Here is a 13320-nt window from a genome sequence, read left to right as displayed (position 1 = left end):
AGAGATAAGTTAACTTGGAAATGACCTTAATGTTACCCAAGGAAATTCAGCTATATTTCAGTGCATAAATATAAACCATAGACTGTCACTGGCATTGAATGACTACACAATTCAGTCCATGTGCTGTGTACTGCATATAATTTGAGAGTACTGTTCCCACAAACATCAAAGTGAGGTCTACCGCAGCCTAAAGGGATTTTATTTTTGGATAAAGCTGCACAAAGAGAAGTGTTGTAGACTATTTGCAGCCAATTACAGGAAGAGGCTGTGTGGTTTGCAGCATGCCTTTTCTCGAGTGAGGTATGTTTCTGCTCCAGTTTCAGCTGATCAAAGTTTTGCCATGGGGTATTAATCCCAACGACCACAAATGTATGGATCATGGAGGGGTAACTTTGCTGTGGCAGAATGTTTTGTGTGTGTTGGCAACTGTGCTGTCTCTAGGGAAGGGCTTCAGGGAAAGGCGGGTGATGGAAATACACCTTGCATGTGGTGGGACTGGGCTGCCAATTGTGGCCCTAGAGGGATGGCTAGTGGTAGGGAAACCTCGCTGCATGGTGTGCAATGTGAGGAAGGGGCACATTTCATATTGGAGGGATGTTGGATGGGGGAATAAAGTAGCAGCTTTGCCACTGAGACACCTGCCAGATTTCTCAAGGGTCTTTCTTTTCTAAAGGGGAGAAAAAGTCATGTCAGCCACATGAAAAGAAATGGGGTTGCGGTGCTGCAAGTGTTCACCAACAGGCCTTGCAGGGGTCTCCTCTCAACATCCAGGGCAGTAGCTTGTGTCTTCAGCTGTAGCAACAGGAATTTCTCCCCTATTTTGGGGTCCCTTGGGCAGATCCTGGCGGGTCTCAGTGGCCAGACCTGCCATGTCCTGCAGAAGGAGACCAGCCTGGAGCTGCTCCTCCGGGAGAGAAGGGCAGCAGGGTCCAGTGCCTTTGACTCCCAGCAAGGCTGGAGCTGTTTTTTGCAGGCTGCCTGGTCTTCTCGGTGATATTTGCTCTACTGTGACTCATTTTGGTTTTTTTTTAATAAGAAACCAAATTGAAACATGGTTTACAACACCAAGATCCTTAAAAAATGCTTTGTGCTCTTCTGTTTAGAAAAATAAGGAAATGATTAGTGTCATCCAGCCCCACAATATGGTACAGGCATCACACACTGTGTGAAGAGCTTTCTGAGCAGCAGTTGGGAACCATGGCACTGAGAGGGCAGAACCCTTTTCCCCAGCTGTGTCCTGCATCCCTGCAGGGGCCACTAAGCCACACACTAAGCCCCAGTGATAAGATGCTACATTGCCCTGTTGTGAGGCAGCACTTCCAGACCCTGGTGAGTTTTACTGGCCTCAGCCTCTAGTTCGGGTGAGAAAAGTGCAGCTTAGCACTTTTCACCTGAAAGGTGGCCAGCCTTCAGAGCTAATAGCACAGGTGGTCCCTGTTTTATCTGTTGTGCATGTCTTTGCTGCTGACTGATGTATTCCAGCAGTAATTAGTTAAAGGCAGCACTTTACCGTCACTGACAACCAAAATAAAAACAAAGTAGAAGCAGGCTGAAGTCACATGCCTTGAAATACTGAAAGCAGCTGACTTCCCTTGCAGCTGGGGCCAGGTCTACCACTGAGATGCTACCAGGGGTCAGACCGCGGCTGCAAAATAGCAGCGATAAACCCCTTCCCCACCACTCATGTTCAGACAGCGCTTTCTTGGGGACTTCTGGGGCAGGGGTACGCCAGGGCTCAGGTGGGTGTGCGAACCCCCGGGGCTGACAGGGTGAGCTGGCTGGGGGGAGCACCGGAGCGCCGGCCCCGGGCGCTGCCGCGATGCGCCGGGAGCGGCGCCGCCGTCTGTGGTGCCACCGTGTGGGCTCCCGGCGAGCGCGGCCGGGCCGGGGCTGCGGCGCAAGGAGGGGGGCAGGGCCTTTAGGACCCCCGGCTCCCTGCCCAAGCACCGAAGGCTGTTTCGGGCTCACGGCATAGCCTGCCAGGTGCCACGGCTGCGGGGCGAGGTTTGATCCGGAGCTGTGGAGGTGGGGAGCAGCTGGCGCGCTGCGCCCGGCTTGGCACTGGCTGGCACTCGTCACCTGCGGGCCGCCTCTCTCCCAAGCACCTGGGTGTTTCCCGTTATCCCGGGTAGCTCTGCTCCGAGCCAGGCGTTGCCCCATCCTGAGGGTCTCCGAGTTTAGCCACTGGAGACGGGACGGAGTGGGGAGGTACAAGAAAGAGAGCTGGGGAGGGAGGAGACAGGTAATGTCTTTCTTCCGGAGCCCAGCGCAGGTTTGGTGGCACTGGCTCCTCTCTGAGCGATGGCATTGAGTAAGGAGCTATAGCATTGAGTAAGACTGTCTTCTGGAAAGTCAGACTGACAGAAAAAGTGGCTTTACATATAGATGCCATACCTTTTCCCTCTCCTTTTCTGCCATGCCCAACTCTGTTGTGTGCCATGGGTTTTGCCGAGAGAAAGGGAAAAGCTCTTCCTTCCACGAGCTGACCTCAGCTTTGTGGGACCTGAGCATATTGGTTCACCTGCTGTGGACATTTCTAATGCTTGTTTCCCAGTGAAACCCATGTCTGCATGCACACACACAGGCAGAGCTCTGCAGTTACTGCTGCTCTCATGCATGTGACTGCGCTGAGTGAGCTGGCGGTGGGCTGGGGTCTGCTCCTCTCCCCCAGGGCTAGTGCTGCAGCTGGGCCCCTCATCCCACTGGGGCTGGCACGGGCAGGCGCGGACATGGAGCACAGCCGCAGTACTGTGCTGCCTCGTGTGGGAAAGCCCAGGCTGTAGGAACCTCGCCTGCTGCACCCAAGATGGATGTGCCCAAGTCTTGTCAAAACAAAAAAATGCAGAGCTCGTGTCTGCTCCATGCACTCCCACAAGATGAGAAACTCCAGCTCTCGTAAACTCAGTTGTCATCACCGAGTCATGAGAGCTCCTCTGGATTCCCTCCACCAACTCTAGTATTTTCACACAATTACTATTTTAACAATACTTTTGTTCAGCTACTTCTAACACGGGAAATGGGATCAAACGCAGCCACTTATCTGGGGAAAATAAATTTATATTGAAAATACAATACACAGGTATATCCTTTTACTGCTGAAATATGTTGTGTATTACTTTAATCTGAAGGCAAAGTTTTCTTCTGAATACTTGTTCAGACATTTTTAAGGTGTGGGTGTGTAAAAACATAGAAGTCAAAACCTGATCAAAACCCCCACTGCCCTAAGGCACAGCAAGGCTTTTAGCAAGAGTTAGTAATACTAATGGTTGATCCCCTTCTAACATTTCTAGATATTGCCTTTCCCTTCACACACTCAGTAGCTGGTTGGGGGTGCTGGCTGGCTGATAGCTACCGTGGTCCCATTTAGGCTGCCCAGGCCACATGAGAGCCATCCCCTCCTCAAGCCTGGACCAAATGTTGGATGAATGCCACAGGTGCCATTGTTTGAGGGGGGCTGGGCATGGAGGTACCATGCAGAAGTCACCCATTATGTTGTGAACATGGTGTTTGAGGCTGGTGGGCCACACCCTGGTCTCTTTGCTGGGCTTTTGTGGCTGCTGAATCTTGGTTTGGACAAGATCACCTTCAAGTCGGACGCAGCTGTCACAGATCAATGGAGTTTAAGGACTTGGGGGTTTTCTGCCCATTGCAGAAATAAAACTGAAAATTCAATCGCTTTGTTTATCCTGTTGTAACTCCATTGATTTACTTGGCACTATGTCAGTTTTTACAGGGTTATAACAGGACACCCTTATCCAAGAGACGTTATGAGATTAAGCCATGGATTTAAGCTAAGGCCATTGAATTAACTGTCAATCTTTTGTAACATAAAAATACCATATTTGGCTAAAACTCAACTACCTACAGAAGAACCAGATGTGAAATTAATTACATAAGTTCTCATACATCTATACTAATGAAAAGACAGTTATGCTAGGGGGCTGCATAGACTGTGTTTAACGAGGATGGGATCATATTTTGGCAAAAGTTTTGAAAGTCTTGTAACACCAAAGAGAAAAAACCTCAGTTTTTCAGACATGCTCCTCTGTCCTATGCCATTCAACAGAGTTGAACTTACTTAAAGCTTCTGACTCTGTGGTAAGCTGTTGGCCAAAGCAGTTAGAGAGTGCTACATCCTTAGACCGTGAGAACTGAGCTGTAGAGAGTATAAGGTCACAAAATAAAGCTATGGAGGCATCGCAGTTCCAGATTACCAGTTTATTAAGTTTTTTCACCCTTCTGCAGTCATCCTGATAAAAAAATGGATCCTTTAGATGATAGTTATAGAGATTTCCTGACCTATTCCACCTTCTCACCCCAGCTGTTGTGTTAACACCAGCATCCCCCAGATCTGAACTGATTTCTCTTCACTGACCAGACGCTAAGAGATGGTCTCTATATGTCTCCAGATCATCTTGGTGCACAGCGAACACATGTTCGGCATCAGCCCAGGCACACATGCAACCCAGCAAGTCTTCAGCCAATTTGGCAACTGCTGGGCCATTTTGTTGTCATTGTCTTTGTTGTGTTTTGTTTTCCCAATTCGTAATTTTTCCCTCACAACTTGGAAAAGATCTCAGCTGAGGTAAAGAAAGGACATTTAGTGTTTGTTTTGGGAATTATGCTTCTGTTCAGGATTTTCAGGTGGGAGGACTCCCTGGATCAGCACCTGTTGGCCAGAGACACAGCTGGGGTGACACCAGGGATCCTGTCACTAGAGGCACAGAGACAGGCAGTGGGGACAGACAGGCAGACAGAAATGCTCTTCATCAGTTCTTTCAGGTTCCTACAACTGCAGCCTTGTTCAGGTTTCATCTGGACAATTAGAAACAAGGGAGAATTACTGGTAACCACTGAGGCTGGCTTTGAGCTGTTGCTGAGTCACAGGTCCTGGTGTGTACCCACACAGATTTTAACCTGTGATCCACAGGTTGCATGAACACCCGTCACCCATGGGAAAGCTTCAGCACCTTCTTGCAGGCCCCAGACCAGTTCCGTGAGAGAAACAGTCCTGAAAGAGCCAACTGCAGTGTCATTGCTGTGGGAATACATTCAGTAATTCAGTAAAAATGGGTGTTCAACCGAATGCCAGGCAGCAGGTGGGTTAGAAAGAAGGGTGATTAATAATGAACACTGGCTTGTGTCTTCCTGCTGTGATCTTGCTTGCAAATTGAAGGCAGATTAGGCATTAATCTCTTTCAGGTGCTTTCAGGCTTCTTCATGTGAGGGAGCAGGGCTAAAACAGGTCTTGTCTCACTGCCTGCACGTCAGGCTGCTGCGTACTGCTTTTGCCCCCTTGCAAACAAATTGCTGCCCTGGGGCAGTTACAGCAGTTGCTGGAGTGGAAGATTAGTAACAGGAATTCAGTCCTCTACTCACAAAAGCTTTGATGTACCCAGAAAAAGGAGTTAACCACGTGAGTTGCTTTTGGCAATCGCTCCTCTCTCCTCCAGTTTTCCTGGAATTCCTTCTCTGTGGCTGGGGAATCTTCTCCAATTCTGCTCCTGCATGTGTGCCTTAGACATGTAGCTGTCTTCTCTCCTGGACTTTCTGCCTGACCATTTTCCCCCTAGCCAAGCTACCCGGGTGCCTCATTCCTTTGCCACTAGTCCCCTTACTTCACTCCTCCTGGAGGTTCTGATCCATTACAGTATTCTGTAACAGAGCTTGTCCTGCTCTTGTCCTTGTGCTGTAGCTAGAGCTTGCTCTGGAGGCAGGCTGTGCTTTGCCATTTGCAGGTGCTGTTGCAATGTTTTGTAAAATGGTGCATCCCAGCAGTGTTTTGTATTACTGCTGATATTAAGTTTTGTCTCTTTAGTGTTACAAGGCAGGTTATAGTTGCAAAGACTTGACTTGGTGAACTGTGTAGAACTGCAAGGAGAGTAATACTAATTTGATCAGAAACTGGAATGTTTTGTTTGGAGAAGTGGAGGTCTTGACTATAAACAGTCTAAAATGAATACATATGTCTTCCAATTTAAAATTGTATTGTAAGAAACCCTGAAAGCTGGTAGGGGGTGTGCTGGTCTGTACAAGATAAATTATCTAATCTTGTTCGATCTGTCAGTCATAACAATGGGATTGTGTAAGCCTTACTGAATGATTTAGATATTTTGAATGTAAGGCTGGCCCTTGGGCTTATTCCATATCCTCAAGCACGTAAGTCTCCTATTGGCTTTGTTCTCAAAAAGACAAGCAGCCAAGTCGTGGCACTGGAAGTAGCTGTTGAGCTCTATTGTCCGGGTTAGGGTTAATCACAGCAGCTTGCCTCTTTCAGTGCTGAATCATCAGGGGGGGGAAATGTAAGCTTGGCAGTAAAATATGTATGTGCTGCATTGTAGGTTTTCAAGCTTGCCTTTGCAAATTAAAACCAGAAGCGTGTATTATAGAGAGCGCTCAGAAAGCTTGAAATGGCTTTTCTCCTCTTCAATAAGTTATTTTATCCATGATCTTAAATAGAAGCTGTGCTACTGAAAGGACTTTTGTAGCTTTGGTGGAATAGCTAGAGTACAAAAATAAACATAAAAAAGGTTGTTCTGTGTCAGGAAGAAAAAGGTCTCTCTGTACCAACCTGTCCACAGATGGGACTGTGAGAGGAGGTGGCACTGTCTTCCTCTGAGCCCAGGGAAGCCTCCTCTCAAAAAATGGAAGAGGTCTGGGCTCTTTCAAGCACAGAAGAAGCAGCAACTGAAGCCTGCCAAGTTAATTTGGAGACCTGAGAAACTCCCTGTCATTTCTTTTCTGAAAAAGAGAAAGGGAGTGGCTGAACTCTTGTAGCATTGCCAGAGCTTTGACAAAGCAGGCTATGATGGGTGGGGACAGGGATTTGCCAGTTATTTCTGTGTGCAGAGACCCAGACCCGTGAGTGCAGGGCTCCAGGAATGGAGAGTGCAGCTGCAGCTTGGGATCTGGCCTCAGAGGGTTGCCTGCTGCCTGCTCTCCAGGCAGGCAGGCTCTGGCCCAGCTACGTGCATCCACACTTACTTATATAAGTACACATACTGGAGAATTATCTTTGGCCCTCGTAGAGCCGCACCCTTCAAAACATATGCAGGCATTGGCATTACAAAACATAGGAAAAGTCCAAACACCACATCTGCACACATACACATTTAAGACTCACTATAAAGCAAGAAAAGCAGACCTTTTCTCTCTTGCTTTTACGTATATTAACTCCTGGTAACATGAAAGCTCAAGCTGTTTCACTCTTGCTTGTTCACAAGAAGAGCTGTGGCTGATGTATGGTTCATATGGCAGTTTGCACGGGGCTGTGGTGGGGAGAAGTGTTACAGTTTGGGCAGAGCTGGCCTCTGACAGCAGAAGAAATTGCACAGATGTCTTTGGCAGAGAGAGACAGAGAGAAAACAGTACAGTATGCTGCAAAAATGTGAGGCTTAGTTCTATGTTTAGGCTTAGAACTAGGTTTAGGACCCAGGAGGAAGGAGTTTGTTTTGCTTCTAGCCAATGAGTGAGTCTTGGTAACTGCATTTGTGAGGGGCATCCTGCACCAAAAGTAGTAGAAAAGCTTTATCCTGTGTTGAAAAATGATCCCTGCTTATCACATAGTGAGATGAACAACGTGGGAAAGGCTTACCTGGGTTTGGGTTACTCACCTAAAAAATGAATCTATCCTCTTCAGTCAGCATCTTTGTTAATGAGTAATAGTCATGTCCCTTAATAGATTGCCCCTTCCTGTAAGTATGGTAAAAATAACAAAATGTAAAAGCCAGGTAGCAGACAGTCTGAAACCAGAACTGCCTTCACCTCTCCAGTGCTAGCATTTACTCCTGCTCACAAAATGATCCAGCCCTCTTGTGAGCCCAGCTACAGCATATGACTTAGCAAAATTTTGCATGTCTGTTCCATCAGCTATCCATTTCTTCCTGACTCCTTCTGGCCAGCTGGGCCGAAAGAGGGTTCTGCTAAGTGCAGCAAAACTGCTGCTGCTTGGAGAGCCAGAGCAGGGGGAAGCAGCAGCCCCAAGCCCAGACCGCGCCTGCTACATTTTCCCTTTGGTTTTGTCTGCTTGTTTCAGCAAGTTGCCAGAATACCTTTTTGCTCCAGCTGAATAAGCAGAATACTGAGACACCGTTGAGAACAAATTTGTGCCACGTATCAAACTGACTGATGGCTCTAGCACTCCTGCACAGTAATAGTGGTCTGGGGAGGCTGTGTGTGCCTCAGCTTCATTATTTGAGCAGTGCACATCAAAGAGACACAAAAAGGATGTTAGTAGCTCATCAGCAGAGGGGAAATACCTCTTACCTTTGAGGATATGGGAGCAGTTGTAGAAAGACCATTCATACTCCACAAATGCACCCATGAAGAACTGCACGCAGCACACACAACCCTCTAGTCTAAAATAATGGGTACAATACAGTCATTTTCGGCTGAGAAGAAAAAAAAACAAAACAGTCAAATATTTCTTATCCACCCTTCAAGGTACTGAAGGGGATTCATTGCTAATGACCCTGGTGATAACCAGAGATAGTGTCACTCTGCTCATTGGGATGTGGCTGGACTCAAGGCAGTCCCATCCACATCAAGTTTTCCTCCCTGTATGGAACAATTGGCTCGCTCTATAGACTTCTGTCCATGGATAGCCTCACAAGTTGTTGTGGGTGTGATAGCATTATGATATAAGACTATCCAGATTCAAGGAGGTAGTGACATCCAATTTTATTAACAGGATTAATTACTAGAGCTCTTACTAAGAAGAGATCACTCCTTTCTCTTTCCCAGCTAGTATTGTACAAAATGTTATTCCTTGATTATGCCCAGATGTAAAACTTCACACAGTATCTGGCTGAGATGAAGCTTTTTTAGAAATACCTTGACCTTAATAACTAACTAACTGAGGGGATTGTACCTAGCGAAGGGAAACACTGAAATCCTGTAACAGAAGACACTGTTGATGAACCAGGTATTGTTTATTGCTATCAGCATAATGTACCAAGCCAGGAAAGGAGTTTGTATGGATATGATTTTTTTTTTCCAGCTTGCTGCTTACCAGAACTTGCTGGTGTTGGAGATGGACTCTTTCTGCTAGCTCTGATCCCTCATTTATTTTATCAGGTAATGTGGATCAATGACAATCCATAATACAGAACCAGACTAATTTCCAATTAAATGTCTTCCTCCAAGATAAAATTCCCGGGTTATTTTTTTTTCTCATTATAATGATTTTATTTTGGCTAAAGAATGATCAACTCGTTAGCAACAGATGTGCAGATGATTTCATTTAAACAAATAGGCTGGGAATAGAACTTTAAACTTTCTTTAGTAGGAAAAAGAAAACGTAATGAATTTGTTCTTACGAGGACAAATACTCAATTTACTAAGCAAGAAGCTAAATGCCTGTCCCCACAGCGAGAGTTAGAAGAAATAGCAACATAGCTAGATCCCCAATACATCACAAGGAAAGCAGACCTGTTGGTGTTTAAAAAGCATGCACGTAGTGGCTTAGCTGCTATGAGGCACTGGTGAAACAGCTCTGATACCTTGATAGCAATATTTTTCTTTACTTGCCAGTATTGGAGAAGGGCAATATAGAATCATTGGCTACAGGACCAAAAGAGGCCCCTCCTGGGTGATCAAACCATGTTCTTTCAAAGCCAAGAGAGCTTCTTTATTTGACCTAGTAAACAGAAAGCTGAGGGGATCTGATTGCTCTCTGCAAACACACGGTGAAGGCATGCACCAGAAAGTGCAGATTGCTATTTAAGCTAAAGGACAATGCTGGCACAACAATGCACGGATATCAACTGGCCACGAATACTCTTAGGGAGGAAATTAAAAGGCAATTTCTAGCCATTAAAGGAGTGAACTTTTGGAAAAGCTTTCCCATGAGAGTAGCTGGGGAGGGAAATAATTAGTTTTAAGTTTTTATTAAAAGGATTATAAAATGCAGTTGCTAGGGATAGAATGAAGTAGGATGGGGAAGAAATACATCCCTTCACATCCGTCAAAATTTTAATTGCTTTACAAGGAAGGTAGGCACACCATTATGTGGGACACAGATTTGTTAGGGGAAGATCCATGAGGCATTCTTGGTTATGTTCAGAAGGACTCACATGGACTTTTGGACTAAACCAGATTATTAAAGACCTACATTTTCATTAGTGAAATTTCCTAGGCACCTAACTTACAGTTTTTAAGCATGCCTAGAAATATTGTCAGGTTGTCAGGGCTGGGGAGCTCCATGTTTTTTTCAAAGATAAGCCTGGTTTCTTACACAACCACACTTCAGATATATTGTCAAGACCTCCTCCCTTTTTAAACTGGATCAAAAACTGGCTGGTCAATATGCTTGTCTGGCCATGCCCTGCACAGGATCCTTGAAGTCTGTCCTGTCTTCTTCTTAAACTCCATTTCTGACTGTTTGCTAGGGTGAGGGTCTCTCTTCTTTTGTGTGTGGGGGTGGGGGTGTATGGGGCTCCACAAGAGCCCCATATGGTCTGGTGTAAGACCATGGGTTAGAGGGGTTTCTGTGTCTGGGGTGCAAAACCCAGAGGGACCAGAGTGCATGGGCCTTGTGCCTGTATGTCAGTGTGTGCAGTTGCTAGCAAACACCACACTGGACAGGACAAAAGATTGGGAGCTGGGTATTTGAGCAGCTGTGATCCTGGGCTGGATAGTGAAGAGTCAGGAGGGTCTCAGACATGGCTACTGGAGGAACCAGGAGGTCCAAGCCAGCTATTGGGAAGACCATGGTACCTGGGGCTTGGCTACCAAGCATACCGTGCTCTAGGTATGGGCCAGCTACCAGTGAGACCAGCATATGTGTCAGTGCATGAGACAACTGGGAGATCAGTGGATCCAGGTACCACCTACTGGGTAAACTGAGCCTGGCTATTGGGGTTTGAGTATGTCTAAGCTGAGCTACTGGAGGAATCCACCTGTACTTCTGTTCCATCAGTGGTCTTTCATCCTGATTAGTCAGAAAGGGGAATGGGATGATGCTTTTGGTGCTGGTTGTGTTTGCCTGTACTGTGTTTTGTCGTTGAGTAAATATATGTAATATGTGACTGTTGGGAATAAGTGCGTGTCCCCTGTGGACCTCAGGACATAGAGCTGCAGCAGCCTTTGTGGGGCTACCAAACTGGACAATTCCTAACATGAGGAAGGTACCACAGATACCCCCATAATACTTTTTTTTTTTTTTTCCTCTTTGTTTGCAGGTCAATGCCAAACCGTACAGAAAGGTATGATGTGACTTTGCTCGCTGTCCTTGGAGAGTCTCAAAACCTTAAGTATTCCTTTACTATTTCCTAATAAGTTTTCTAATGTTGATGCTATACTAGGTCTTATTCCTCGAGAGATGATCTCTCACACAAGGTAGCATTTTGCTGCTGTGACAATGCTATTTGCTGCCAGCCAGAGATATTAGCAAGAGAAGGAGGCTCAAACATAGGCCCATTACTGTAATAGCTGGTAATTTTATGAAAAGACATCTCTCTATTAATCTATTACTACTCTTCACCTCTGAGTGGGTTGAAGGTATTACCAACATTTATCCTTCCTAAGACCTCTTAACCTGATTTCTTAAAAGGTATTAGGTTTGTGAGAATATACATGTAAGGACATTTATGGGCCTGCTTGCCTGAGAGTCAAGTCCCAGAATAACTTTTGATCTCTTTGGGCAATTTCAACCAAACTTCACAGAGGAGCTGCATTCAGACATATTAAGTCTTATAAATTTTATGGGGCCAAGCAAAGAAGAGAGATACCTTACTAATGCCTTCCCCATTACAGAAAATAGAGATCTGTATGATCTCTCACCTCATCAGTGAATCCATAACAAAAGGTAAGGACAGGGAAGATAATGATATCAAAACCACACTTTATTCAGAATCTGAGTTTTTCCTATGTTAAACACCAGCAAATTCACACCTCAAGGTTTTTTTTCTCTCTTATGGATTCTCTGGTGTTTAATAAGATCAAACTGTAATGTTAATTTAAATCAGATAAGATTTAATTGGAGATTAAGCTGGAGACATGGATTTGACAGATGGACAACTCAGTGGATAAGGCATTGGCCTCGTTGCCGATCGGTGTGGTTGCACTCAAAGAATTACGGTCAACGGCTCGATGTCCACGTGAAGACCAGTGACGAGTGGCATTTCTCAGGGGTCTGTACTGGGACTAGTGCTGTTCAACATCTTTGTCAGTGACATGGACAGTGGGATTGAGTGCACCCTCAGCGAGTCTGCTGACGACACCAAGCCATGTGGTGCAGTCAACATGCTGGAAGGAAGGCATGCCATCCAGGGGGACCTTGACAGGCTTGAGAGGTGGGCCCATGCAAACCTCATGAAGTCCAACAAGGCCAAGTGCAAGGTCCTACATATGGGTCGGGGTAATCCCAAACACAAATACAGGCTGGGTGGAGAATGGATTGAGAACAACCCCAAGGAGAAGTACTTGGGGGTGTTGGTTGACGAAAAGCTCAACATGGCCCAGAAACATGCACTTGCAGCCCAGAAAACCAACCGTATCCTGGGCTGCATCAAAAGAAGTGTAGCCAGCAGGTCAAAGGAGGTAATTCTCCCCCTCTACCCCACCCTTGTGAGACCCTACTTGTAGTAGTGCGTTCAGCCTTGGGGCCCCCAACATAAAAAGACACGGATCTCTTTGAGTGAGCCCAGAGGAAGGCCACAAAGATGATCAGAGGGCTGGAGCACCTCTCCTATGAATACAGGCTGTGAAAGGTTGTTCAGCCTGGAGAACTCTGGGCAGATCTTACAGCAGCCTTCCTGTACCTAAAGGAGGCATATAAGAAAGCTGGAGAAGGACTACAAGGGCATGTAGTGATAGGACAAGGGGGAATGGCTTTAAGCTGAAAGAGGGTAGATTTAGATCAAATATAAGGAAGACACTCTTCCCTGAGGCTGGTGAGACACTGGAAGAGGTTACTCAGAGAAGCTGTGGCTGCCCCATCCCTGGCAGTGTTCAGGGCCAGGCTGGGTGGGGCTTAGAGCAACTTGGTCTAGTGGAAGGTGTCCCTGCCCATGGCAGGGAGGTTTGAACTAGATGATAGTGAAGGTCCCTGCCAACCCAAACCATTCTATGATTTTATAAGTATGAGACAGCCTTTCCTTTGGAAACCAGATCTTATTAATATTGGTGGCTTCCAAGATATTTGTAAATATACTCCAGTGTTTTCTGAGCAGGGATGTGTCCTTTCGTTGCTGTTCAGGTATTGAATTAACAAAATAAATCTTGTTTTAGGAACAATGCTTATTAATGAGGTAAATTCTGATGTTCCATCAAATTGTTATATACCGTTTGAATTCTGAATGTCATCTACTTGCATCAAAC

General features: G+C 46.0%; 1 protein-coding gene across 4 annotated transcripts in view; it reads left to right on the top strand.

The window, feature by feature from the left end:
- The window catches only part of CPZ (carboxypeptidase Z), a 77476-nt gene that overhangs the window by 19282 nt on the left and 44874 nt on the right, over positions 1 to 13320 (top strand). For 2 of the 4 annotated variants that reach the window (XM_080407353.1, XM_080407352.1), the window contains one exon: positions 11181 to 11204. In XM_080407353.1, coding sequence (XP_080263479.1) covers positions 11181 to 11204 — 24 coding nt within the window. Of the gene's footprint in view, positions 1 to 1647; positions 5417 to 9055; positions 9076 to 11180; positions 11205 to 13320 lie in introns of those variants that run through there. The other 2 variants (XM_080407354.1, XM_080407355.1) reach the window with 2 other exon arrangements.

The sequence above is a fragment of the Falco punctatus genome (genome assembly GCF_963210335.1).
Source record: "Falco punctatus genome assembly, chromosome: 1".
Classification (NCBI taxonomy): Eukaryota; Metazoa; Chordata; class Aves; order Falconiformes; family Falconidae; genus Falco; species Falco punctatus.
Note: the sequence above shows the minus strand (reverse complement) of the source record. Positions and strands in the feature narration are given on the sequence as shown.